The sequence below is a fragment of the Mesoplodon densirostris genome, chromosome 15 (genome assembly GCF_025265405.1).
Source record: "Mesoplodon densirostris isolate mMesDen1 chromosome 15, mMesDen1 primary haplotype, whole genome shotgun sequence".
NCBI lineage: Eukaryota > Metazoa > Chordata > Mammalia > Artiodactyla > Ziphiidae > Mesoplodon > Mesoplodon densirostris.
The window spans coordinates 16,368,994-16,395,398 of NC_082675.1; the positions used below are offsets into that span (position 1 = coordinate 16,368,994).

Sequence of the window (26,405 nt, forward strand, 5' to 3'; positions counted from 1 at the left end):
CAGAAAGGTCAGTATAGTTGGTCCTTTGCCTACCACTGGCAAATGGTTTTTGTATACTTTATTACAAATAAAACAATCTTGCTTGACAATACCATCTGTCAGCTTTACCACATATGACTAAACAATCCTAAAGTAATATATTAGGAACTGAGCTTTTCTTAAAAACAAATGAACTATACTATTAGTAAATCCTGTATCTAAATTTATACAGTATCTTTAAGCAATGTGGAAATGAAATTATGATTTATTAATTTACATACAAATTACTTTATACATTAATGAATAAATTTTCAACTTGTTAAAAAACAAAGTCTGAAGCTGTCATTATTGGGATTCGTGGGATGTGGTTTGCTCTTCTATCACTTGCTTCACAATTTCTGCCAGTTTTAGTCGATCTACTTTATCTGTGAATCCACGACCTGAAACCCAAAAAAGAAAAAGGTCAGTCTCCAAACTGTTTGGGAGGTGATAAGATTCTTGACAGGGACCCAATAAGGTACATCTCACCAGTGTCAAATTCACCCTCACCATGGAGGAACCATCACCAACACTGATCAAAAGCAGTTCAACTCCCCCATTTTTCAAGTAGAACTGAGCAGCTTATTAACCTGGCCGTAAAAATCCAATGTTCAGTGCAACAGCACAGCGAGAAACGACAAAGAGGGAGAAGTCCTTTGTGATATGTATGTCTACAACAGAACTCATATCCAAACTATATAAAGAACTCCTACACATCTATAAGAGAGATAAAACTCAATAGAAAAATGGGCAAAAGAATAGGCACTTAACAAAATCTAAATGGCCAATAAACATTAAAACGTGCTTAAGCTCATAGTCATCAGGGAAAGGCAAAGTAAAACGACACGCAATACCAGTAGTACTTATTAATCAGAATGACTAAAATGAAAAAGATAATAGCAAGTGTTGGTGTGGATATAGAATAACTAGAACCCTCAAACACTGCTAGTGGAAGTGTAAATTGGTACAACCACTTTGGAAAACTGGTGGCAGTATCTACTGAAGCCAAACAGATGAATATCCCCATGAACCAGCAACTCCAATCCTAGATACATAAGAGAAATGAGTTCATTAAAATATTCATAAAAGATGTACACAAGAGTGTTTATAGCAGTGCTTTCCTTAATTACCAAAACCTGGAAACAACCCATATGTCCGTTCAACAGCAGAATGGGTAAATATAAATACAAAAAATATATATGTGTATATATATGGAGAAAAATATATATAGAGAGAATATATATATATTTACATACATATATATGAGAATGAATTGCTGCTACACACAACAATATGGTTGAATCTCACAAATATAATCTTGACTAAAAGAAGCCAGACACAAAAGAACACAGACTTCTCTGACTCCATTTACATAAAATATAAAACCAGGCAAAACTAATACATACTGCTAGAAACTGGGATCATAATTGCCCTTGTGAGGAGGGCGGTAGCAGTTAAAAGAGGGCACATGCTCCACTACGTGTTCTAGGTGCTTGTTACATGGGAGTGTTCACTCTGTGAAAATTCATCGGACGTGCATACCTCAAATGTGATCACTTTTCTGTACTGATATTTCAAAATCTTAAAAAAAAAAAAATCCTAGGGAAGCTAATCTCCTCCAAGTATGGGAATGGCCAGGCTAGCACTTTGGATTTCTTATGTCCAAGAATCAAGCTAGGCAATGAGTTTGCTTCCTTCCCTGAGCATCCTAGACCTTAAGTCTAGTTTAGTCGGCTAAAGTAGAAAGACAATACAAAAGCAGCTCAAAAAATACACCTGTACCTTGTTTGCCTGTGGGGAAAAAAATTCAAAGAGCAGCAGATTTGGCACTCTCTACTCTTCAGTGAAACAGGTCTTCTCTAAGCTAAGCAGATCAGCAGGGCGGACTCTGTGGTACTTTGCCCTCTTTCTCCCCTTCAGAGTACACTGCTCCTTAATGACCCAGTGAACAGCTCAAGTATCTGGAAGGAGTTCTGAGATCTGACTGTTTTTTTGCCCAAGTGGTATGTGACGGGGGCTCTGCAGCAATGAATCTGCGACACATAATTCATCTGAACTCCGGAAAACAAGCGAAAGGGCCAGATGTCCAGATACGCCTGGGCAGTTACTGTAGGGCTAAGCCCCTGTCCCACAGTATTCCACTCACTTGCCAGCCCTACTTCACCTGAAAACAGTCCCAGCTCAGCCCCCAGAGATCCTACATATTCTAAACACAATTACTTCTCTGCATTCCTGGGGAAAGTCATAATTAAGGCTCCTACCATTCCAGCTGAAGCTTTGCAGAGTATCTCTTAGGAGTTTGCATTCCCGGTTATACTTCCAAGCTTCCTGAACTACTTCATTCAGCTTTTCATCTTCATTCTCTCCTATTGATAAAGATGAAGAAGAAGTTGCATTTTCCTGCGGCATCATGGGATTTTAGTGTCAAGAGATGGAAGGACATGATGTCCAACTTACTGAGAAGTGATGATTAAAGGTGCAAGCTTTACCAGACTATCATTACTTCTAGTCCCTACATTACATGTAGCCCAGGGGTCCCAACCACCGGGCCGCACAGCAGGAGGTGAGCGGTGGCCAAGCGAGGGAAGCTTCATCTGTATTTACAGCCGCTCCCCATCGCTCACATTACCACCTGAGCTCTGCCTCCTGTCAGCATTATGGTGAGTTGTCTAATTATTTCATTATATATTACAGTGTAATAATAATAGAAATAAAGCACACAATAAACGTAATGCACTTGAATCATCCTGAAACCATCCCCCCCCGACCCCCGTCCCCGGTCCATGGAAAAATGGTCTTCCACGAAACCAGTCCCTGGTGCCAAAAAGTTTGGGGACCACTGATGTAGACCGCTTCTGGTTTCTCAACTCTTCGTGCTCTGACCACCTCACACAAATTCCCTGATGCCCCCAGAGTCTTAGCACTGGGGGATGGGAAATAGGCATCCCATAGGATGTCAGACTATTGCTGAGCAAAAGCACCTGGTTAACTTAAGAGACCATGAGCAGGAGGGAGAATAAGGCTGAGTGGGCTACCTTCTTTCTCCTAAGCTCATTTCTTACTTTGGAAGGCTACCTGAGGCACACTAGTGAGTTCCCTTAAAACCCAAGGAATCTAGAAGACTGGTCAACTCAGCAGTTTCCTGGCCTACTACTTGAAGCATCTCATTCATCTGCTGAGAAAAGCCCATCATACCCCATTAGGTGGAAAGAGAACATACTGAAAGAGAGCTCTCACTTGAAAGGCCTTCTGTTTAAGTCCCACCCTGCCCATGATACAAGTAGCAGCCAGGGCCACTTCTGAACTTGGGAGATCGTCTCTTTCTATTCACAAGTTAATGACAGCCTTGTACTCTAAGGGCTCTGGATATGGTGTTTCCCAACCTTCCTGACCTTCCCAACCTAGTCCTGACCCTGTTCACATTTTCCATTTTCCATCCTCTATCCTGTAATCTCATTAACAAACTAGGAAAATACAAAATTACGTGCTATGTCTGACACTGGCAATTAAACCGAAACGAGAAATTTTACAGGAAACCAAAGGTGGGCCAGAGCCTCACATTTCTGAGTTCCCACCATCCATTCTTTTCAGTGGGCACAAACTATATAATATACTTATTTTCTTATAACACAAAGATGAAACAGACAACTTCAAATTAAACCACTCCTTTAGTCATGTGCATGTGCACACACACAGACACGCACAGAGCATTCATAAATGGTGTGACCTTTACCAGCCTGGGGGAGAATACACTGAGCAATCACATCTCGGAGCTTTTCCAAGGCAACATTTGAATCCTCGGCTCCATTCTCACGGTCGTGGATATAAACACCATCCTTTGGCTTGGTGCTTTAGAAGTTTGGGAGAGAGGTAATAAACACGGTGAGACCCCAAAACCCAACTCTTAACAGATGTTAACGCTAAACATAAGGAACAGATTTTTCAGATAAATCATTAACTACAGAGTACCTCCAACTTCCGATGCTATTTAAAGAACATATCTTTTCCACCCTCTTAAGAGTCAAAAAAGGGCAGACCCCTGGCTGACCTTTCAGAACCCTGTACTCAACCACACCAGCCATGAGGGAGAATTGAAGAAATAAGCTCAGTTACCCGAGTAATTTCCTCTTCCTTAGAATGGGGTTGTTCACAGAGTGCAGGGGTTTGAGGCTGACTTTCAGGTCCTGGATTCGCATGTTGGCCAACTGTTCCGCATGGGCCTGTTGGATTCCTGCAACCACCGCCTGAATGCAAACACTGTCATCAGTTTTTCACATTCATTTCTGGGCACCTAAAAAGCCAATCTAAGACAGTGGGAAGGAGAATCTCAAAGAACTAAGAAGGCAATTTCATTCTTAGGCTGGCAGTATACAAATTTTGAAAAGGCAGAGGACTCTTCCCCATGCATCAGCAGGGCCCAGGGACTACCAGGCCAACAGCTAGCCCTTCTTCCCTGTGGGCGGACAGAAACGCAAGTAAGAAATACTAACAAGGCTCATGCTCATAGTCATTGGCAAGGGCAAGTGTAAAGAGAGTCATACATGTACATCAGGGGAAAAGCTAGCAGGCTGCTCCTGAGAAGCCTCCCTGACTGGCATTTACTCACTGCCCCCATGGTGTAGACAGTCACCTTGGCCCTGATGGCTCAGAGCCCCAAGCATTTCACCTGGTGAGCATAGTAGACCCTCACAAACTGATCTATAAGCCAGTCAATTAATTTACAATGAGAAATAACTGTCATAAGGTCTAGCACTCTTCAAGTCTGTCTTTATGACCAGTACGTTCTCTCACTATGGGCAGACCAATAAGGGAAGGCAAATAATCAGAAAAAGCTTTATAAGAATGAGACGATCCCACTTCTGTATTTAAAAAAGAAGACAAACTGAGTTGGTGTGTGTCTCCCCAGAAAAAGATCAGGAAGAATACATCAAGCCATAGGTCACCTCACCTCTGAGGGGTGAGACTGAGGCAGGGTAATGAAAGGGAACTTTTGCTTTTTATTTTATATACCTCTGTGTTGTCTGAATTTCAACAACAAAATTTGACAATTTACAAAAATAGTTGCTCGGTAAGCATGCCATTAGATCAGGAAGAGTTTGAACTCATTTAAGAGAACTATACTAACTGGCCCTGGCTACACGCCCCCAGACCCTTGAATCTATTTCCTTCTTATCCATGACAGCCCAACCAAAAAGATGGGAACACCTCAAGGTTGTGAGCTCAGGCTCCATCTCTTAGGCACAGCTTAGATGGACACTTGTATATGTGGACGTTTTTTCTACACTTCCAAAGTTGACAAGCCTGCATCTTGACCACATCATTTCTTTAAAAATGGGAATACACTGTCACATTGCAGTTCCATCTTACAGGCCCAAGAGCTACTCTTCCTCATTAAGAAGATTATGTATATCCATACTTGGCTTCATTATACACTAATCTTAAAGTAACTCCAGAAGGCAATCTTATTTCTTCATTTCAGGATCTTGAGGAAAGCCACAATGTAACACTCAATTGCTGACAACCAGAGGGTACAAGTAATCCTTTTGTATTTTGGACTGACCAAACAAACCATTTCTGGACTACTGGGCACATTTAAACCAGGAAGACAACTGCACACAAATCAGAGATAGCAGAAAACTCTGTTCCTTCTAGCTCTCCTTTCTCTCTCATACTCCAGCTAAACTAAGGGAGGTCTCAGCATTCTTTTTTCCTATTCGCTTATATTTCAACTCCATCCCGTCTCAGTCAGTAACACTCAAGTCTGTGTCACTGCCTTTCCCTCTCAGCCACACTCTGATTCCACACCACACATCCGTCTACCACCTTAAACAATATCTAAAACCTAAGAGACTTCCCTTCACCCAAAACCAGCCTCATTCCTGATTTCCCTCTGTCAGTGGTGTCACCAGATATGCCACCCACTGTCCCCTTATATCTAGTCAGTCACCAAAAATTGTAGAAATTTGTCTTCAAAAATATTGAGCCTATTCATTCATCTCTACTTCTCTGCTCCTAGAGCAGCTTCTCAGCTTCTCGATTACTGTAAAAGTATTAGGTTGGCGAGTCTGCAAGTCTAACCATCCCTAAATACCTTCCCTGTGGCAAATGTCTTCTTAAAAATCTACGATAGCCTCTCAGTTATGTCCTACTAAGACTTAAACCCCTCTGTCTACTTCCAAAGCCAGGCCTGCCACACCCATTTTACTAACTTCCCATCAATGAAGTCAGGCTTCATTACATGTAAAGGGGTTAAACATGTAAAGGGGTTAAAAAATGCCACAAAATAGTAAATAATTGCGATGGTTTTTGCCTTCTCTTTGGGAACCCTTCCCTAATTACAGCCCTTCAAAGATGTTCTCTTTTTCTGAATTTCCATAGCATTCACAGAAAATTTAGCATGCAAAAAGCTCTGATGTCTGAAAATGTTCCTTCTTTGTTTTCTGTTCATTGGTCTTTCCAACCAGTCTTGTTTGAACTCCTTGGGCAAAAGAACGGTGTCTGATACTGCTCTGTGCCCCCAACCCCATAGCACAAATATGGAGGATAGTCCCTTGAGTGTTCCCTTAGTGTATTTACCAGGCCTTGATCTGGTCTTTTATGGAAATAATCTCTTTATTTCCAATCCTGATCTTTGGAAGACCAGAGATGTTTCTCTGGGAAAGACTGTGTGCTCTGCATTGTTTTGCCTTTAGCCCCTCATTGAGTCAAGCCTCAGCAGTCCTTCCCAACACAGCCTTTTCAGCCAACAAAATAAGCATCATTCAAAACCTTATCCATCATCAGTTGAGCAGAGGGTAGCACATTATCCAGGGCCTCAGTTGAGTTGAGCCAGGGGTGATCCAACACTCCCTCGATGGTAAGTCTTTCCTCTGGTTTGACCTTCAAGAGCCTGTGGAGAAAAGGCCAACAGGGCTGCCATGCAGTTGCTTCCAGAGGCCGGGAAGTTCCTGGGTCTGGCTCTAACCAGCTCCAACTTCTGACTTTCCACCAACTCTTACAAGCTTAGGCTTTCTATTTGCAGGACAGAGGTGGGGCTCTCATCCCTAACCGTTAGTTGTGAGGGCACTCTGTCCTTAAGCAGTTCTTTCTATACTAAATAAATTGAGATAAGAATGGTAGGAAAAGGCTTAGTCCAGTGATACCTCAGACTGAGTTCTAGGTTCAGTAAAGTAATCTTACATATGGCTTACAGTTCCTGAGACACTGAATCCCCAGACTAATGTTTCTAGGACAGTGGGCTATAATTTCCAAAAGGGACTCAAAGTGCTCTTTTGGCTAACAGTGACTGTAAAATTAGTCGAGGGGTCATACAGTTCTGAAAATCCAGGTTGCTACTTGTGATAAAACTCTTAGATGTCACCATTTGGCAGGACATGAACCCTTTATTCCAAAGACATTCAAAAGCTAAAAATCTAATCTCTGAGAAGGGGATGGCATTTCCTTCTAAGCCTAATGTACTGTTCTGTACCATCGGCTTTTTGACCATAGTTCTTTACATCTTGTACATTTATCCTGATGCAATTCCTAGCTCACCCCAGCATATTCCCTGGGCCCCTTACAGCACCTTCTTCCAAATACATAGCCTCCCATTCCAAACATCAGAGTCAGGACAACATGCCTACTTGCTCTTTCATGTTCTCTGTAACATTCTGGATCATTGTGAACAAACAGCTTCAGATTCTAATGAAAGGATTATTTAGAAAAGAATCTCAATGCTGAAAGAAGATAATCAGTGTTGCTCTAGGGACAGGAAATATATTCTACAGAACTGCAAAGAACCAATTAGAGGATACTGATATTTTGGTTAAGTAACTGAGAATACAGCAGGGAAAGAGCATAGGAAGACAAACGATGATTTAAACATTGCCTCCACCCTCCTAAAAAACTTTCACTTGTATATTTTAGAAACTAGTCCCTTTTTGAATACATAAACACCTAACCAACAGAACAAGCTCACTTCTGAAAGAGAGTAATCTCCAAAGAGAAACAGCTGTACTATTAGGAGACAGTTCCCAGATACTGCCCCTTTAATGCTTATCTTTATCGCATTACAGATGAAGAAACTGAAACCAAAAGAGGACAAATTACTCAGTGACGAACAAGCAGTAGGAATACCAGAACAGCGTCCAAGTCCCAGTCAGCTAAGCCTCTGACACAGGTGGGTAGAAAAAGCAAAGACACCTCATATTTAGGTCTGACTTCTTTCTTAGTGCTCTAGCTAATTTCTCCAAAGGACTCTGAATGTCAAGTCTCCGTCATCCATTACACTAGCCCTAATTCTTCTAAATCTTTCCATCTTAATATACACCAGAGCAACCAACTAGCAGTAGGAAGCGCAGGAGGTGGGGTCCAAGTCCTGCACAACCAATCACACACTCCCACAGCAGCTAAGGAATGAAAAGCCAAAAGCATCATCGTCATTTTAGCACCCCAGTTCAGTTCCTGGAATCATGCCTGTCCCAAATGACCGGCCTCCGTGCAGGAAGGGTACACCAGGGGAGTTACTATTTAAGGTCCTAAATTAATGCTCACAGATACAATGGCTACCAAGGGACCTGGATTCAACCCTAAGGACAAATTCTAGGAGTGCAAAAGGAGGGAGCAAAGCTCCCATTTCACCAAGGTGTGGACAGTGAGAACTCTCATCTCAGGCTCCAGGGAAAATTTTCTGTGATGCTAAAATGAGAAGGAGCATGCCTGGGAAACAAATGACTTTCCTTTTCCCAACATTCCTTTGTGTTCCACCACTTTTAAGGCCTCCCTGGCCTCCCCCCGCAGTGGCCTGGGGACTCACTTCCTCACAACATCTTTGGCCATCTCTGAGATCTGGCTCCACTCTTCCTCTGGGAACTCAAAACTGCCTGTCATGATCTTTCTCCGCATATCCTTTGGGATAGTCCGGCTGTGGTGTCTGGAGTAAAAAGGAGGGTATCCGCACAACATCACGTAGATAATCACCCCTAGGGACCACAAGTCACAGCTCTGAAAGCAAAAAGAACATGGTCACTCACAGCAGAGGCACAGCTCTAAAATAAAGTCCCTAGGACTGACCCAGAAACAGCCCCTGATATACACAGGCTGATATCTCCGAGAATCACTTCACAGAGACTGTAAAAGCTTCAGGAAGTCTTAAGAGAATTAACCATTCTCTCCTTATTTGTTACGTGCTACCAACACTACACATGTGCACACCATATATACAAGGCCAGTCTGGGGTAAAATAGTCACTTTTATTCTCACTGCTTAGGCCCAAGCTGCTATCTGATTATTGGGTACAGATGTAGGATACTTTGTCCCCAGCCAGACAAGTGATAGATATAAGCCAGCTGGTTGTGAAACATTTACTCTGTCCACCTGGGCAGGGCTGAGGGTGCAGGAACAAAGCAGCTAGGACACAGGTGGGCTGACTCTATAAAACAGCACAAGTCATTTTGTAAAGGCCCAAAGCAGTCTGACAAAGATTAGGGATAAGCACTGGAGGGAAAAACAGGAGGCTAAAAGCAATCCTTTGGCCATGAAGGACTCACTGTGCCCATTTGCAAGACCATTCTTGGGGAAGATATTCTGAACGAAACAAAACTGCCACTAACTACCATGTCTGTAGATATTAAGGTGATTTCATGGCCTGTAGTCACAGCATGCTTATTAATAAAGGACTCCTATTTTAATTAAATGTGGCTCTACCTGCCTCAGAAACTGGTCCTCAGAGGCTTCAACCCAAGCCCCTCCTGAATTGCAGGACAAAAGCAGTGTCCAGCTGAGAAAGGCAGCCCAGGGAACCTGCCACTGTGGCCCACACGCTCCTCACACCACAGCTGTGCGCTGCTCTGAGTGAAGCCTGGAAAATGGGGTGTCTCAGGTACTCTCAGCCATGTCTTGGCATCATACTAGTAGACATTTATAGATGACATGACCCATGCTGTAGAACATACTTATAAAATTATAGAGGTGAAGAGAACTCTTAAAAAATAGTTCACATGAGGAAACTGATACTACGGAGATCTTGTTATCTCTAAGGTCATCTGTCAAGAGTAAAACTAAGTGCACCAACCAACACCATACAGCTGAATGGTGGTGGAGTCACAGCAAGGCACCTGGCCGACCGCCTCTTTTTCTTTTTCTTTTTAATTAAGATTGATGTATTTATTTAACTTTTGAAAATTTAAGTACATCTTTTTACATTATTTTTATTTAAAAAATTATTTGCAAATGTAGCAGTCAGTGTTCACTTAGTTGCCAATATAAAGATTATAACTAGACCAACATATATACAGATTCAAAAGTAATATGAACTTATTTCAATATATTACTCATCTGTGGAGTGTAAATTTTATGAATGCCATGCTAATTCACAAACACCACTAGATTCACAAAATGGAACAGGAAGAGGAGAAAAAATAGTACTGGGAAATAATGTATCACACAAGAATCCATTGTATTCATGATGAGAAGACTGTATCAAGTAAATTAATATCTCTGTTAGCTAAGTGCTTCTACCACTCAATTCCTGCCTGCATTGGAAAGCAGGAAAGCGGTTTCTGACTGACTATAATCAGCACAGCCCTCACTTCCAACCTTCACTATGTAAGGGCACAGCTGCCTACAGTTTTGCAAGTAGATCAAGACGGTGTGGAGCAGTTCTTACTTGGGGACTGAACAGTGTTAATCATGAAAGTAGTTGTTTAGAGTTATGGTCATGCTGTGCCAGTGCCAATGCAAGTGCAGGGTCCTGAGTGCCACAGAAGCCTGTGTGTTCTTCGATATGTATGCCTGCATGTGTGCACGCACATGCATCAGGAATATGTGGGGCCCTCTAAAGGTGTGGGACCAGGAAGAGCTGGCCTGCCTTTCTACCATCCTCAGCTCCCTCTCTACCATCTATATCACCTGGAGACCCCAAGCAGCATCATTTTTTTCTGACCTACTCAGTGACTCTAGGACTTCTAGGACCTGTTTCAAGAGGCCCTAAACCTCTCATACTTTAGAACAGAGAAGCTTGATGTGTAGGCTACCGATTAAGAACTGTGAAGTACCAGGTAACACTTGGAAGCACTTGCTATGTGTACTAGACACTGTCCTAAGTTGGGTATTTTATGGGGTTAGAAAGAATGGCACCATAAATGGACAAATAATATTCTCTGAAATGGACTCCACCTCAGCAAAGCAAGACAAACATATCTTTTAAATGTGATCAGTGGACTGTACAGCTAGCCAAATAAATAACCTCCAGGTGACCATAGCCTTTGGTTCCTGCTGCAAAACCTAAACTGGTATGAATCTTATTTCGTCAGACAAATACTTGAATCCCACTCTTCTGCATATGTGGCTGCTTTCAGCCTCTTGGGCAGCAATATTAAGGGATACGAATGGAATTTGCCACCTTCCCAGAGGGCCACAAACACCTCATAGGAGAAGAGGGGCTACACCCAAGGGGTAAAGATTAGTATCTCCTCTCCTACCTTGTTATAAGTGTAGGGTGTTGGCGAGGTAGGTATGATGCCAGATTTCTCCTTCTGATGCCTTCTCTGTGCCTCCAGTACCTGTCAGAGTTATACCAAAGGGGACAGTTTACTGAAAGTCACACCAGCAACCTGCAGCTTGAGACAGACTGCTGGAAGGCTGAAGAGGGTAGTCACTGGCAGTCAATAATCAACAACTGAAAAAACTCTACATAAATACTTTCAAAAACCTTTTTCTCTCTTGCAATCAGCAATTTATCAGTGTTTGCCTAGGTCAAGGACATGAAGATTAAATCCCTGAAGGAGATTTCTCTCTTCTTCCTCTCGATCTGAGGTTACTTTTTCCTAGGGGAGTCCCTTATGCCTTTGAAAGCACTGAAAGCAGAATGGTGCTGGCCAGCAGTTCAGGTTCGAGGTATTTGTTGCCATGAGGGACTGTAATAGTCACGTGGGTCTGGGTGTTAAGTGCTCCAAGGAGGTAACCACTGCCCTCCACAGGGCCATCCTCCTGGCCAACCTCTCCGCTGTCATGGGTAATGGGACTCCTGGGAACACAAGATTGGCAAACCCCATACAGTTCCTTGAAGGTGACAGGATACTGTAGCTCTCTGCTGGTATGCTTCATCCTTGCACCCAGATCCACTGCTATTGTCTTGGCCTTCGTGGCCACAAAGCTGCTGCTGACAGCAGGTACTGAAAACTGTTACACCTTGGTCAGCAGCTGCACTGCCTCCTTGGGCAACTTTATCAAGGCCACCTTCGATGCCACCTCTAAGACCTAGAGCTATCTTACACCTGACCTCTCGAAGGGGACTGTGCTCACCAAGGCTCCCTATCAGCAATTCATTGACCATCTTGTGTTGCACAAGGCTCGTGTTTTCACACAAGAATAAAGTGAATTAATTAAACCTGAAAAAGAAAATACCACTTATGAGAGCATAAAAAATTAAGAACTGGGCTTCCCTGGTGGCGCAGTGGTTGAGAGTCCGCCTGCCGATGCAGGGGACATGGGTTCGTACCCCGGTCTGGGAAGATCGCACATGCCGCAGAGCGGCTAGGCCCGTGAGCCATGGCCGCTGAGCCTGCGCGTCCGGAGCCTGTGCTCCGCAACGGGAGAGGCCACAACAGTGAGAGGCCCGCGTACCACAAAAAAAAAAAAAAAAAAAAAAAAAAAAAATTAAGAATAAATCTAAAGGGCTTCCCTGGTGGCGCAGTGGTTGAGAGTCCGCCTGCCGATGCAGGGGACACGGGTTCGTGCCCGGGTCCGGGAAGGTCCCACATGCCGCGGAGCGGCTGGGCCCGTGAGCTATGGCCACTGAGCCTGCGCGTCCGGAGCCTGTGCTCCGCAACAGGAGAGGCCACAACAGTGAGGGGCCTGCGTACGGCAAAAAAAAAAAAAAAAGAATAAATCTAAAAAGATATGTCAAAGACCTGTACATGAAAACTATACAAATATTGCTGAGCAAAACCAAAGACAAAAATAAATGGAATAATACAGCTGGCTTATGGGTCAGAGGGCTCAATATTGTTATGATGTCAGTGCTCCCATACTGAACTATACGTTTAAAACAACCCTAGTCAAAATCCCAGCATGCATTTTTGTAGAAGTAAACAGCCAATTCTGAAGTTCATATGGAAATGCAAAGAAATTGGAATAGCCAAAACAACTATGAAAAAGAAGAACAAAGTTGGAGGGCTAAAACTACCTTATCTCAAAAGTTATTAAAAAGTGTCAATAATCAAAACAGTATGGTATTAGTGTAAAGACAGACAAAAAGATCAATGGAACAGAGTGGAAAATCCAAAAATAAACCCACACATATACATTCAACTGATTTTTGACAAAGGCTCAGAAGCAATGCAGCAGAGAAAAGATAGCTTTTCAACAAATGGTACTACAACAACTAGATATCCAAATGCTAAAAAATGAACTTGGATCCATACCTAACACATTATACAAAAATTAACTCAAAATGGATCACAGACCTAAATGTAAAGCCTAAAATTATAAAACTTGTAGCAGAAAATCTTGTGATCTTGAGTTAGACAGATTTCTTGGATAAAAAACCAAAAGCAGAGTCCATAAAATTTTTTTTTAATTAACAAATTGGCCTTCACACCAAAATTAAAATCTTTCGCTCTTCAGAAGATGTTGTTACCACCTCACACCAGTCAGGATGGCCATCATCAAAAAGTCTACAAATAGTTGGGGGTCCGCCTGCTGACGCAGGGGGCGCAAGTTCCTGCCCTGGTTCGGGAGGATCCCACGTGCTGCAGAGCGGCTGGGCCCGTGAGCCATGGCCACTGGTCCTGCACATCCGGAGCCTGTGCTCCACAGTGGGAGAGGCCGCAGCAGTGGGAGGCCTGCGTACAGCAAAAAAAAAAAAAAAAAGTCTACAAATAGGGACTTCCCTGGTGGCACTGTGGTTAAGATTCCATGCTCCCAATGCAGGGGGCCCAGGTTCGATCTCTGCTCAGGGAACTAGATCCCATTTGCATGCCGCAACTAAGAGTTCATATGCCACAACTAAGGAGCCCACCTGCTGCAACTAAAAAGCCCAAGTGCCGCAACTAAGGAGTCTGCAAGCTGCAACTAAGGAGCTGGTGAGCTGCAACTAAGGAGCCCACGTGCTGCAACTAAGACCCAGCACAACCAAATAAATAAATATTTTTTTAAAATCTACAAATAATAAATGCTGGAGAGGGTGTGGAGCAAAGGGAACCCTCCTACACTGTTGGTGGGAATGTAAATTGGTGCAGCCACTATGGAAAATAGTATGTAGGCTCCTTAAAAAACTAAAAATAGAGTTACCATATGATCCAGTGATCCCACTCCTGGGCGTATATCCGGAAAAGATGAAAACACTAATTTGAAAAGATATATGCCACCCAATGTTCACAATAGCACTATTTACAATAGGCAAGACATGGAAACAACTTAAATGTCCATCGATAGAAGAATGGATAAAGACGATGTGATACACACACACACACACACACACACACACACACACACACACACACACACTGGAATATTACTCAGCCATAAAAAAGAATGAAGTAATGCCATTTGCAGCAACACGGATGGACCTAGAGATTATCATACTAAGTGAAGTAAGTCAGACAGAGAAAGACAAATATCATGTGATATCACTTATATGTGGAATCTAAAAAAGTGATACAAATGAACTCATTCACAAAACAGAAATAGACTCAGACTTAGAAAACAAACTTATGGTTATCAAAGGGGAAAGTGGGGGAGGGATAAATTGGGAATTTGTGATTAACAGATACCCACTACTATATATAAAGTAGATAAACAACAAGGACCTATTGTATAGCACAGGGAACTATATTCAATGTCTTGAAATAACCTATAATGGAAAAGAATCTGAAAAAGTATATATACGTGTGTGTGTGCTTGTGTGTAAGTGAATCACTTTGCTGTACACCTGAAACACCGTAAATCAACTATGCTTCAATTAAAAAAAAAAAAAAGAAAAAAAAAGACACTGTTAAGAGAATGAAAAGATAAGTGACAGACTGGAAGAAAATCTTTCCAAAGCATATATCTGATAAATGACTTATATCCAAAATATATTTAAAAACTCTAAAATTCAGCAGTAAGAAAATAAACAATCCAATTTAAAATATGGTGAAAAGATCTGATCCGATACTTCACCAAAGAAAATATACAGACAGCAAAGAAGCACCATGGATGCTCAACATCATTAGTTATTAGGGAAATGCAAATTGAAACCACAATGAAATACTGCTACATAGTCACTAAAATGGCTAAAATTAAAAAGACTGTCCAGGGGACTTCCCTGGTGGCACAGTGGTTAAGGCTCCATGCTCCCAATGCAGGGGGCCTGGGTTTGATCCCTGGTTAGGGAACTAGATCCCACATGAATGCTGCAACTAAGGAGCCCATGTACTGCAACTAAAGAGCAAGCAAGCCGCAACTAAGGAGACCTCGAGCCACAACTAAGGAGCCTGCCTGCCTCAACTAAGGAACCCACGTGCCACAACTAAGGAGCTGGCGAGCCTCAACTAAGGAGCCCATGAGCCACAACTAAGAAGCCTACCTGCCGCAACTAAGACCCAGCGCAACCAAATAAATAAATATTTTTTAAAAATACATAAATAAATAGAAAATAAAAAGACTGTCCATACCAAATGCTAGTAAGAATGTGGAGGACCTGAAACTTTCATACACTGCTGATGGGAATGTAAAATTGAACACCACTTTGGAAAACAATTTGGCAGTTTCTAAATAAGTTAAATACATCTACCACATGATCTAGCCATTCCACTCTATGTATTTACCAAAGAGAAAAGGAAATAAATGTCCATCCAAAAACTTGTGCAGAAATGTTTATAACATGTTTATTTTTAACAGCCAAAAATTGAAAACAACCCAGATGTCCATCAATAGATGAGTGGATAAACAAACCATGGTATATCCACATAGTGGAATACTTCTCAGCAGTAAAAATGAAAGAACTATTGATACATGCAATAACATGGATAAATCTTAAACATAATTTTGCTGAGTGAAAGAAAACCCCCCCAAAAGAAAATACCACACGATGTGCTACTTTATATATAAATCTACAGAAAATGCAAACTAATCTATAATGACAGAAAGCAGATCAACTGCTGCCTGGCAATGAAGGAAAAAATAGAGAGGCAAGGAAGGATTATCAAGGGGCACAATAAAATTTTGGGGGGTGACAAATATGTTCACTACCTTGACTGTGGTGATGGTTTAATGAGTGTGTGTGTGTATGTCAAAACTTATAAGTTGTGCAAGTTAAATATGTATAGTTTATCATGTATCAATTACATCTCAAAAAAATTGTTTAAAAGAGGGCTTCTTATATAAAACAAATCTCGAAAAGAATAAGCACCAGCTATATATATATGTATATATATGTATACACACACACACACACACACACACACACACACACACACACATATATAAATGACATGCTGGCCATGATGGATTAACCAGTACAACTTGCATTTCTACCATACACAACTAGAATATTGGACAAAATATTAAAAATACCTTTTCTGCCACTGAATAGGCAATACAGGTCAGTGAACCCTGAGAGAGAGCAAGCAAATGTGGTAAGTCCAATGAACTACCAAAAGGCACTTTGTGGAATGCAGTTCAGGGAAAGAGAATCTAAGCAGGGCACAGGGGGTTCACAGAGTTCAGCAGTGTGGCTGACATCAGTGGAGCAGAGTATTAACTGTGGGGAAGGTACACAAAAATCTGCATAAGGATCCATTTGAGTCTAGCTAAATAGTAAGCTGCACATAGTAGAGCAAGACTCCATGAAGCCGGGGAAGCAACCAGGTACTGTAAATGACTACTGGAGCTGTAAGCTAAATAATTCTCAGATGTCACACAAGTCTAGGAGGTATCTGAGCTCCAACTAGCCAGAGTAAAGAGACCTCGCTGAACATGTGGGGCATCAATAGCGGACCCAGAAGTGATTCATCTGGGGAATAGGGTTGAAGTAGCCCTAGAATAAATCCTGTTCTAGACTTGCCCTGACAGAACTTAAAAACAAGTTTCAAAACAATCAAGCTAATCCACAAGTAACTTAACCACTCACCAAAACAATCTTTAATACTCTTCAATGACAACAAAATCCAGACATTCATCAACATAATATTATAAGATCCAGCATCCAATCAAAATTTCTTAGACATGCAAGGAAGCAGAAAAATGTTATCCAGAGCCAGGAAATGGGATCTGTAGCCAGGAAGGAAAAAATCAATCAACAGAAGCAGACTCAGAAATGACAGATGATGCAATCAGCAGACAAGGATTTAAATAAGTTATTAAATATGCTGAGGTACTTAAAGGGAAACATTAACAAAATGAGAAGAGAAACAGATTATATAAATCTGAAGTGAGGAAATTCACAGATTAGACAATGCAGAAGAGTCGTGAAATTGAAGACCTAGCAATAGAATCTAGCCAAAGTGGAGCACAGATAGAAAAAAAAAAAAAAATGAAGGAAAAAAAAAAAAAAGATCAGAACCTCAGTGCTCAGTGTGTGATCTAACATACATATAACTGGAGTCTCGTTAAAATGGCACAGAGAGGACAAGCACAAAAATATTTGAATAAATGTCTGAAAATTTTCCTAAATTGGTGAACATCATAAACTGACAGATCCAAGGAGCTCAATAAACCCCTAGCAGGAAAAACAAACACCCATACTATAATCAAATGGCTGGAACTGCTGTTTCTGTCTAGGATGTAGAGAGCTGGAAAGGGTGTCACTCTCACCCTAACAGCAAGGAAAATCCAGATAAACTATAAAATCATAAACTATAAAATCATCACTTTTCTTGAACTCATCAGAGGTCTAAAAGCCACAAAGTATTCTTGTCCCTTCCAAGAAGAGAAAACACATAAAGACTGGCTCATCTGTGACACAGCCCAGGAGAAAGCATTATAGCATGCCATAAGCATAAAGAGAATTTGGCTAAATTTTTAACAAATTGCTAAAGGCAAAGTTGGGGCTAGCAGACCCCTTAGGAGCCATGGAAACAAGGGGCATTCACACCCGCTCGCAGGCTCTTCTGCTCTTGAGACTCAAGAAAACAGGACCTGACCAAGACTGAGGCTGGTTCAGAAAAGAGATACCTCTCCACCCATCGTTGCCATCACCCTCCATCAGGCTAGCAAGCACCAAGTAATAAGTAACAGCAGTCCACTGTTAGCGGCAGAAAAAGACTGTGAAGCGAAAGCCCCTCTGAGGCAGAGGCACACAGCCAATGCCAAAGATGAAGATGGAGAAGAAACACTAAAAAAACCCACAAACCTGTGGCACCCCAAACCCCACCCTAAGCACAAGGTAACAAGAGAGGAATCTCGAGCCAGTGACACAGTAAAAATAACAATAGCAACAGAGCTCACACTAAGCTCAACTCCTAAGTAGACTGACTCAATTCCCTACCCCCATACTAAAGGACTAACTGCAGAAGCAGCAAGCCAACTTCCAGACTTCCACCTCCATCTCTACAGATCCTACAAAGATTTAAAAGGTTAATAAGGGATTATCATAATTTTATGCCAATAAATTAAAAAACAGTCAAATTTCTTAAAGACACAAATTACTAAAACTGGCTCAAGAAGAAATATAAAAATTCAATAGATCTATACCTATTTTAAAATTTTACATCATTAAAAATCCACAATTAAAACTCCAAAATACCAATCTTACACAAACTGTTTCAGAAAATAAAGGAGGAAGACACATTTCCCAACTAATAGTATGATGTCAGCATTATTACCCTGATACCTAGAAACAAGGCAAAGACATTATGAGAAAAGATTATGGACCAATATCTCTTTTGTTAAAAAACACAAAATCCTTAACAAAATATTAGCAAAACAAATCAATCATCATGACTAAGTGAGTTTTATCTTAGGAATGTAAGATTGGTATAATGCCTGAAAATCAATTAATTCATCATATTAACAAAATAAAGAAGAAAAAATATATCATCAGTTCAATAGATGCAAAAAAAGCATTGGGTAAAATTTAACACATTCCCTTTCAGTAAACTAGGAACAGAAGGAAACTTCCTCAACCTGATAAAGGACATCTGCAAAAAACATAACAGTTAATATCATACTTAATGGTGAAAGACTGAACGTTTTTTCTGTAAGATCAGGAACAAGGCAAGGACGTTTGCTCTCATCACTTATATTCAACTGGTAGTCCTAGCCAACACAATAAGGGAAGGAAAAGAAATAAAAGGCAAACATACTGGAAAGAACAAAGTAAAACTATCTTTATTCATAGATGACATGACTTTGTATGTAGAAAATCTTAACAAATCTATTTTAAAAATCTACTAGAATTAATAAGCGATTTAGGCAAGATCCCAGGATTCAAGGGATCAAAAATCATTTATCTCTCTACAAACTATAAACAAACAATAGGAAAATGAAATTTTTTAAAATATCATTTCCAGTAATTTCCAAAAACATAAAATATAGGAAAAAATTTAAGAAAACAGGTATAAAACCTATACACTAAGAAATATAAATGTTTCTGAGAAAAATTAAAGACCTAAATAAATGGAAAGATATACCATGTTCATTGAGTAGAAGACTTTATATTGTTAAGATGTCAATTCTCTCCAAATTCATCTATAGGTTAAATACAATTCAAATCAAATCCCAGGAGGCTTTTCTGTCATAGAGAATTGAATTCTAAAATTTACAGAGAAATGCAAAGGATCCAGAATAGTGAAAACAATTTTGAAAAAGAATACATTTGAAGGACTTATTACACTATCTGAGGTCAAGACTTAATATAAAGCTACAGTGATCCAGATGATATATAGACGTATGTATCAAATAAACAGAATAGAGCCTAGAATAGACCAACACATATATGGTCAATTGATTTTCAACAAAACTGCAAAATAATTCAATTTGACAAAACTGTAAGGTAATTCAATGAGGCAAGGATAGTCTTTTCAACAAGTGATATGGAAATGACATCCATAAGGGAAAAAAAGAAGCTTGACCCTTTATACACACATACACACACACACACACACACACACACACACACCTCAAATGGATCACAGTCTAAAATATAAAAGCTAAAACTATAACCTTTAATAAGAAAACATGAGAAAATCTTCATCTCCATGGATATGGAAAGACTTCTTAGGAACAAAAAGCACTAACCATTTAAAAAAAATTGGACTTGATCAATATTTAAAACTTCTACTATTCAAAAGATCATTAAGAAAACTGATGGGGACTTCCCTGGCAGTCCAGTGGCTAAGACTCTGTGCTTCCAATGCAGGGGGCATGGGTTCGATCCCTGATCAGGGAACTAAGATTCCACATGCCATGTGGCACAGCCAAAAAAAAAAAGAAAACTGAAATGCAAGCCACAGACTGAGAGAAATATTCATAATATATATGTTGTAGGCAGGATAATGGCCTCCCAAAGAAGTCCTGTCCTAATCCCTGGAACCTATGAATATGTTACCTTACATAGCAAAAGGGACTTCTAAGATTTGATTAAATTAAGGATCTTGAGATGGGGGATTATCCTGGATTACCCAGGTGGGTCCAATGTAATTGGACCTGGTCAGAGTCAGAGAGACTGGAAGATGCTACCTACACTGCTGTCTTTGAAAATGGAGGAAGAGGCCACAAGCCAAAGAATGCAGGTGGCCTCAGCAGCTGAAAAGGCAAGGGAATGGATTCTCCCCTAGAGCCTCCAAAAGGAACACAGTCCTGCTGACATCCTGAACCATATCAGACTTCTGACCTCCAAAACTGTAAGGTAATAAATGTATGCTGTTTTAAGTTACTAAGTTTGTGGCAATTTGTTACAGCAGCAGTAAAATATTAATACATATATATGACAAAGAACTTGTATCCAGAATACAATTTTTAAAATTCTTATATCTCATTTATAAAACAACACAAAAAGGGCAAAAGATTTCTACCCATACTACACAGAATATATAGACATTCTGTACACATTGTACAGAATGTTGTACCCATATTTCACAATAGAACAGCCAGTAGACACATGAAAAAATATTCAACAACAGTAGCCATCAGGAAAATGCTATAATTAAATCCATAACAAAATAACACGAACATACCTACCAGAATGACCAAGATTATAAACACTAACAAACATAAGCTGGTGATAAGAATGTGAAGAAACTGGAACATTTACATTACATTAGTGGTGCACACAACCATTTTGGAAAAAGATTTTACCTAAAGGGGATGGGTATGTCCCCCAAAATTCGTAAATGAATGTTCCTAGCAACTTTATTCCTAATGGTGAGAAATAGGAAACAACCCCAAATGGCCATCAGTCAGTGAATGGATAAACAAATGTGGCTTGGTCATATGATGGAATACTACTCAGCATTAAAAAGGAACTAATTACTGATAAATACAGCAACATGGATGGATCTCAAAAACATGCTGAGCCAAAGAAGTGAAACAAAAAAGGTACAGAATTCCATTTTTATGAAATTCTACAACAGGCAAAACTAACCAATAATGACAGAAAGTAGATCAGTGGTTTTAATTAAGGGGATTAAGTTGGGAGCAGAATGACTGCAAAGGCACACAAGACAGTTTTTGAAGTGATGGAAATGTTTTTTATCATGACTTTGGTGATGTTCATGCAGGAGTATCCATTTGTCAAAACTCATCAAACTACACTTAATGTAGAAGTATTTTATTGTATATTAATCATACCTCAATAAGGCTGCTTTTAAAAGAATAAAATGCCTGCACCAAATTAAGCAGCCTATAGGTTTATGAAGCTGAGTCCTCCTTCCTCCATTTGTAATATACACCCACCCATACTGTGGAATGGAAGAAACGTGAGTGTACAGGCAGCTTGGTGACACATCCTACGGAAGAAACAGCATATGCTTACCTGAGGTGCTACATAATATGGGGTGAACTGAGGTGTCATCAAGTCACCTTGGTCAATTTTGGCAAATCCAAAGTCACACAACTTCACTGGGGCATCCTGAAATAAAACAAATGGGGGTCACTGCTCCAGAGTTCTCGGAAAATGTTAAAGGAAAATGCAGGTGCAAGACATGTTACCTTAAGCTCTCAGGAGTTTCTAGCTGAGACCTGAACCTATGAGTAGCATGTCCTCAGCTCTGGAGACAATGATTCATATTTAGAAACTGTTCTTAGTAATACAGAAGTAAGGAATTTCTACCCACTCACAGTTATCCCTGTTTTATAACTTGTAAAGGCAGCACTAAAATCAAGATGCCTCCTGACTCTATTGGCCCATTATCTCTCATCAATCTAGGGTGCTGCTTCACCCTCAACATCAGCTTCATGATAGCCAGAGTAAGTTATCTGGTGGGACACAGTGCACGGGGCATGGATTGGGGCTGGAGAGGAAAACACACCTTATGAGGGTTAACACTAAACACAACCATTAAGTTCCAAGGTAACATATAACAGCATATAGATTCCTGCCCCTTCCCAAAGTCCTTGCAAATAATATCCAAAATCTGAAGTCCTTAGGTACAAACACACATTAGTGTCATCCAAAATGATCGATGCTAGGGGTATGGTACAATTTCTCTGAGCCTCTAGCAAGGGAACAGATATGGGAAAAGCAAGCTGCTTGAAGCACTTTGTTTATTTTTGTGTGTTTGTTTTTTGCGGTACGCAGGCCTCTCCCGTGGCGGAGCACAGGCTCCGGACGTGCAGGCTCAGCGGCCATGGCTCATGGGCCCAGCTGCTCCGCGGCATGTGGGATCTTCCCGGACCGGGGCGCGAACCCGTGTCCCCTGCATCAGCAGGCGGACTCTCAACCACTGTGCCACCAGGGAAGCCCGTGCTTGAAGCACTTTGGCCTAAAGCCTCTTCACCATGGATTCAGAGCACTCCAAACATATACACACCTACACACTGTTCCTGAACTATATTGAGAGTAGCAGCACTAAAATACAGAAGAGCAAGTCATCTCACCAAAGAGTTATCCTTGAAGAGCAGATTTTCAGGCTTGAGGTCTCTGTGTGCGATGTTTAACAAGTGACAGTGCTGTAGAGCCAAAGCTATCTGGAAAGGACATAATGGAGCAACCATATCTTAGAAAAGATAGTTCTTTAATTCCCCTGGTTTAGAGAACTCAGGATGTTAAAAAATGATCCTTACTAAGTCAGTTAAGACTGTGGTCAGTTTTCAGTTTTAAAGCAGAAATTAAGTAAGACTTCAGATATCAAGAAATAGAAATGAATTAAGCTGTATTTTGTTCAACAAAAAGAAAAAATACAACAGTAAAACAATTCTTTGTCATAATAAACTGATGGTTAAATCCTGTATGAAATGGGAAAAATGAAATACTTGCACTTCCATTAATCTGAGATGTGACAAGTACTGCAAAGCAAACACTGGGCCAGGCAGTCTTCAGAGAGCCTGGCTTCCCCCTAGCAGGGCAGCGGCACTAACGCCTGACTCAAAGGAAACCTGCACTCTTCAGGGAGCCCAACTTGAAGTTCTGCTTTCAAGAACAACAGAAAGCAGTTGAATGGATTCTTCCACCTGATGTTCTAATCTGCCCGTCCCACTGGTTGAAAATGTTGCCTGTTTAGGTGGATTTAAAGGAGTTTGGTTTTACAGAAGATTATCAGAGCTCATACTTTAGTCCTAATATTTGAAAAATACAAGCTATAATTTTTAAAATCAAACAGAACAGATTTTATCTGTTCTTTAACACTCTGTATGGAATTGCCTTGGCATTCCAAATATCAGTTCCTCCCTACCAGAAAGGAGGCGTCAAAAAATGCTTGAGGCTCACAGAAAATTTGGAAGAATTTTTTCATGAAGAACCAGTTGGGCTATGTGTCCTGCTTCTCTCTGCTTTGCTTGCTTGGCCTGAAGAGAAACCTTGAGGGTTTAGCTTTTTCATCTCCTCATGAGGTTATTTCCAGTTGGATTCCTAGTATTGTTTGTGATGTACATCATTCCTCTAGCAATAAAATGTGATGTCAAAATAGAGAGAACATAAAACCAGGAATAACCCAGAATTACAAAGACCTTAGACTACTATTAAAATCTGATGAGAGAAAGGTGACTCATAAGCAAAAAGTATCTTATATGTAATTGCCTTAGAACATATTTTTACACCATACAGTCTTTCAGGTAGTATCACTAGCATTTTATCTCAAAGTCCAATAACAGTGCTTGGAAGCTATACGTCTAAAGATTATCTACAATCTAAAAAGGAGTTAAGATTACCTTCCTTCCAGAGTTTATTTAAATCTTATCATAGGCAAACAATTGAAAACCACTTAAGAATACAGGTCCCCCCCACCAAAGCATAAAAGGGGGTCACATTCCTCCTGTCAAGGCATCTTTTCTAATTACATAACAAAGCAGGCAATGAGAGATCAAATAGAGCTTTTCTTCAAGCTTTCTTTTATTCCCCCCAATGAAATTGTGCTTGTTAACCAACACTGTTGGCAGTTTGATTGGTACCCGGGGTTAACTTGCCTGCTTTGTTACTTGGCTGGCTTGCTTCTCTGTAAAGTGCCGGTGCTGGCTGATTCTGTGAAATAGCTCTCCCCCTTCCATCATCTCCATTACAATTAAGAGTCGAGCCCTGTTTGAAAGCATTTGATTTTGTTAAGTTAAAAAACAAAACAAAACAAAACTGAAACATCAAGTAGCTAACCTAGATACCTCATCTACAAAGTGTTACTACTTCCTAAATCTAGTCCTACCAAGCCCCTTTGAGTTGGATCCCTTGTCAGTACCAGCTGGACACTATGAATAAGGACTATCCCTGACCTAAAGGTTTCTAAGAAGCTAAAAGGAAGCAGAAGAATTAGTTTTGAAGACAATGATCCTTTTGAGGATTCTGTACTTAACTTGTATATACATTTTAGGGAAGTGTATCGAAAACAGAATACGACTTTGTATAGGACATGACTATCAAGTCATTCAGTTGGGCTGTCTTGGTTATTCACTCTGTGTGTGTGTGTGTGTGTGTGTGTGTGTGTGTATGTGTGTGTGTGTGTGTGTGTGTCTCTCTCTCTCCCCCTCTCTACTCTCTGCCCCCACTCCACTAGTTTTCCATACAGCATGCCCAGCGGGCTGTCTTGGTTATTCACTCGTGTGTGTGTGTGTGTGTGTGTGTGTGCGCGTGTGCGTGTGTGTGTGTGTGTGTGTGTGTCTCTCTCTCTCTCCCCCTCTCTACTCTCTGCCCCCACTCCACTAGTTTTCCATACAGCATGCCCAGCAAAATAGCCAGATAGGGTTACACAGCTACTAAATAAAAGCAAAAATTCTCATGTTGTCAAAAAAAAAAATCCAAATTTTGGTTACCACTCTTTGATATAAATGCTTCCAGCTTCCATCCAAATGCTTTCACCAACAGAGCACAATTTTAAGAAATAATCATTTGATTTCCCATTCTTCTTTACAAATTCATCTTTTTCCATCTGGAAAACTCCTACTCACCCCCTTCAAGTCCTCGCCCCCACGTAACCGCTCTGAGACACCTCGCCTCCCCAGCCTACAGGGGGCAGCTCTCCTCCTTTGTAAGCTCAAAATATTTTATGCATGCCTCTCCTTGGTACCTATCACAGTGCTAGAATAATAGGTTTACATCTCAGTTCCTTCAATGGAAACCATACCTTATTTAACTCCGAATTCCCAGGAAGAGATTTAGAATGACACCCAATGAGCTTGCCAAACATTTGGAGGCTAAAAGAATGATGTTGATTTCTTCCTTTAAAAGGAATGTCAGATTCAGCAATAAGGGCTTTTTGCCATATCAACTTCTAAGACATTGCCTAGAATAATATTTGGTCTCCTTTTGCTAATTTGAAATAGAATCTGTTTTAATTCCACATTACTCAGGGGAGGCCAGGAGAGTGGGTAGGGTATAGATGAAGCAAGGCTGGCAATGAGTTGATAACTGTTGAGGTTGGGTGATGGGTACTTAAGGACTCATTACATGATTCTTTTACAAATGTTTGAAAATTTCCAAGTTAAAAAGTAAAGGAGAGAAGAAAAAGAAAGAGGAAGGGAGGGAGGCAGGCAGGGAGGGAGGCAGGCAGGGAGGGAGGGAAGGGAGGGGAGAGAAAGAGGGCACAAAAGAAAAGAAGACCCCACTACACCTTGGCTTACATATGGAGAGGTGGTCATGTGATAATGACCCTGTGTAGTCTTACCTGGGGCTGGACTCATGAGGAAACTGTACACTGTTAGCAAACACTTCAATGATTTGAACTATATTTGGGTGTGTGGCACACATCATGTGCAGACGTACCTTAAAGAACAACAGAGGAAATGTTTCTGTACTTGCGGGATGCCAACATTTTCTCTCCAAACTTTCCCCCCAAAATTGACCA

The 26,405-nt window shown here is 40.8% G+C and overlaps 1 protein-coding gene and 1 pseudogene across 5 annotated transcripts in view; one reads left to right on the forward strand and one right to left on the reverse strand.

The window, feature by feature from the left end:
• Window positions 1–226: 226 nt before the first annotated feature.
• The window catches only part of MAPKAPK5 (MAPK activated protein kinase 5), a 77,052-nt gene continuing 50,873 nt past the window's right edge, over window positions 227–26,405 (reverse strand). For 4 of the 5 annotated variants that reach the window (XM_060118241.1, XM_060118243.1, XM_060118240.1 and 1 more), the window contains 11 exons: window positions 26,226–26,323; window positions 24,541–24,649; window positions 23,017–23,106; window positions 21,953–22,048; window positions 11,478–11,558; window positions 8,813–9,000; window positions 6,787–6,907; window positions 4,132–4,262; window positions 3,746–3,867; window positions 2,280–2,384; window positions 227–419 (listed from right to left, as the gene is read on the reverse strand). In XM_060118241.1, the coding sequence (XP_059974224.1) occupies window positions 325–419; window positions 2,280–2,384; window positions 3,746–3,867; window positions 4,132–4,262; window positions 6,787–6,907; window positions 8,813–9,000; window positions 11,478–11,558; window positions 21,953–22,048; window positions 23,017–23,106; window positions 24,541–24,649; window positions 26,226–26,323 (1,236 nt within the window). In that variant the 3' untranslated portion in view covers window positions 227–324. The remainder of the gene's footprint in view (window positions 420–2,279; window positions 2,385–3,745; window positions 3,868–4,131; window positions 4,263–6,786; window positions 6,908–8,812; window positions 9,001–11,477; window positions 11,559–21,952; window positions 22,049–23,016; window positions 23,107–24,540; window positions 24,650–26,225; window positions 26,324–26,405) is intronic. The other variant, XM_060118244.1, reaches the window with a different exon arrangement.
• LOC132503199 (small ribosomal subunit protein uS5-like) lies at window positions 11,838–12,370 on the forward strand (annotated as a pseudogene).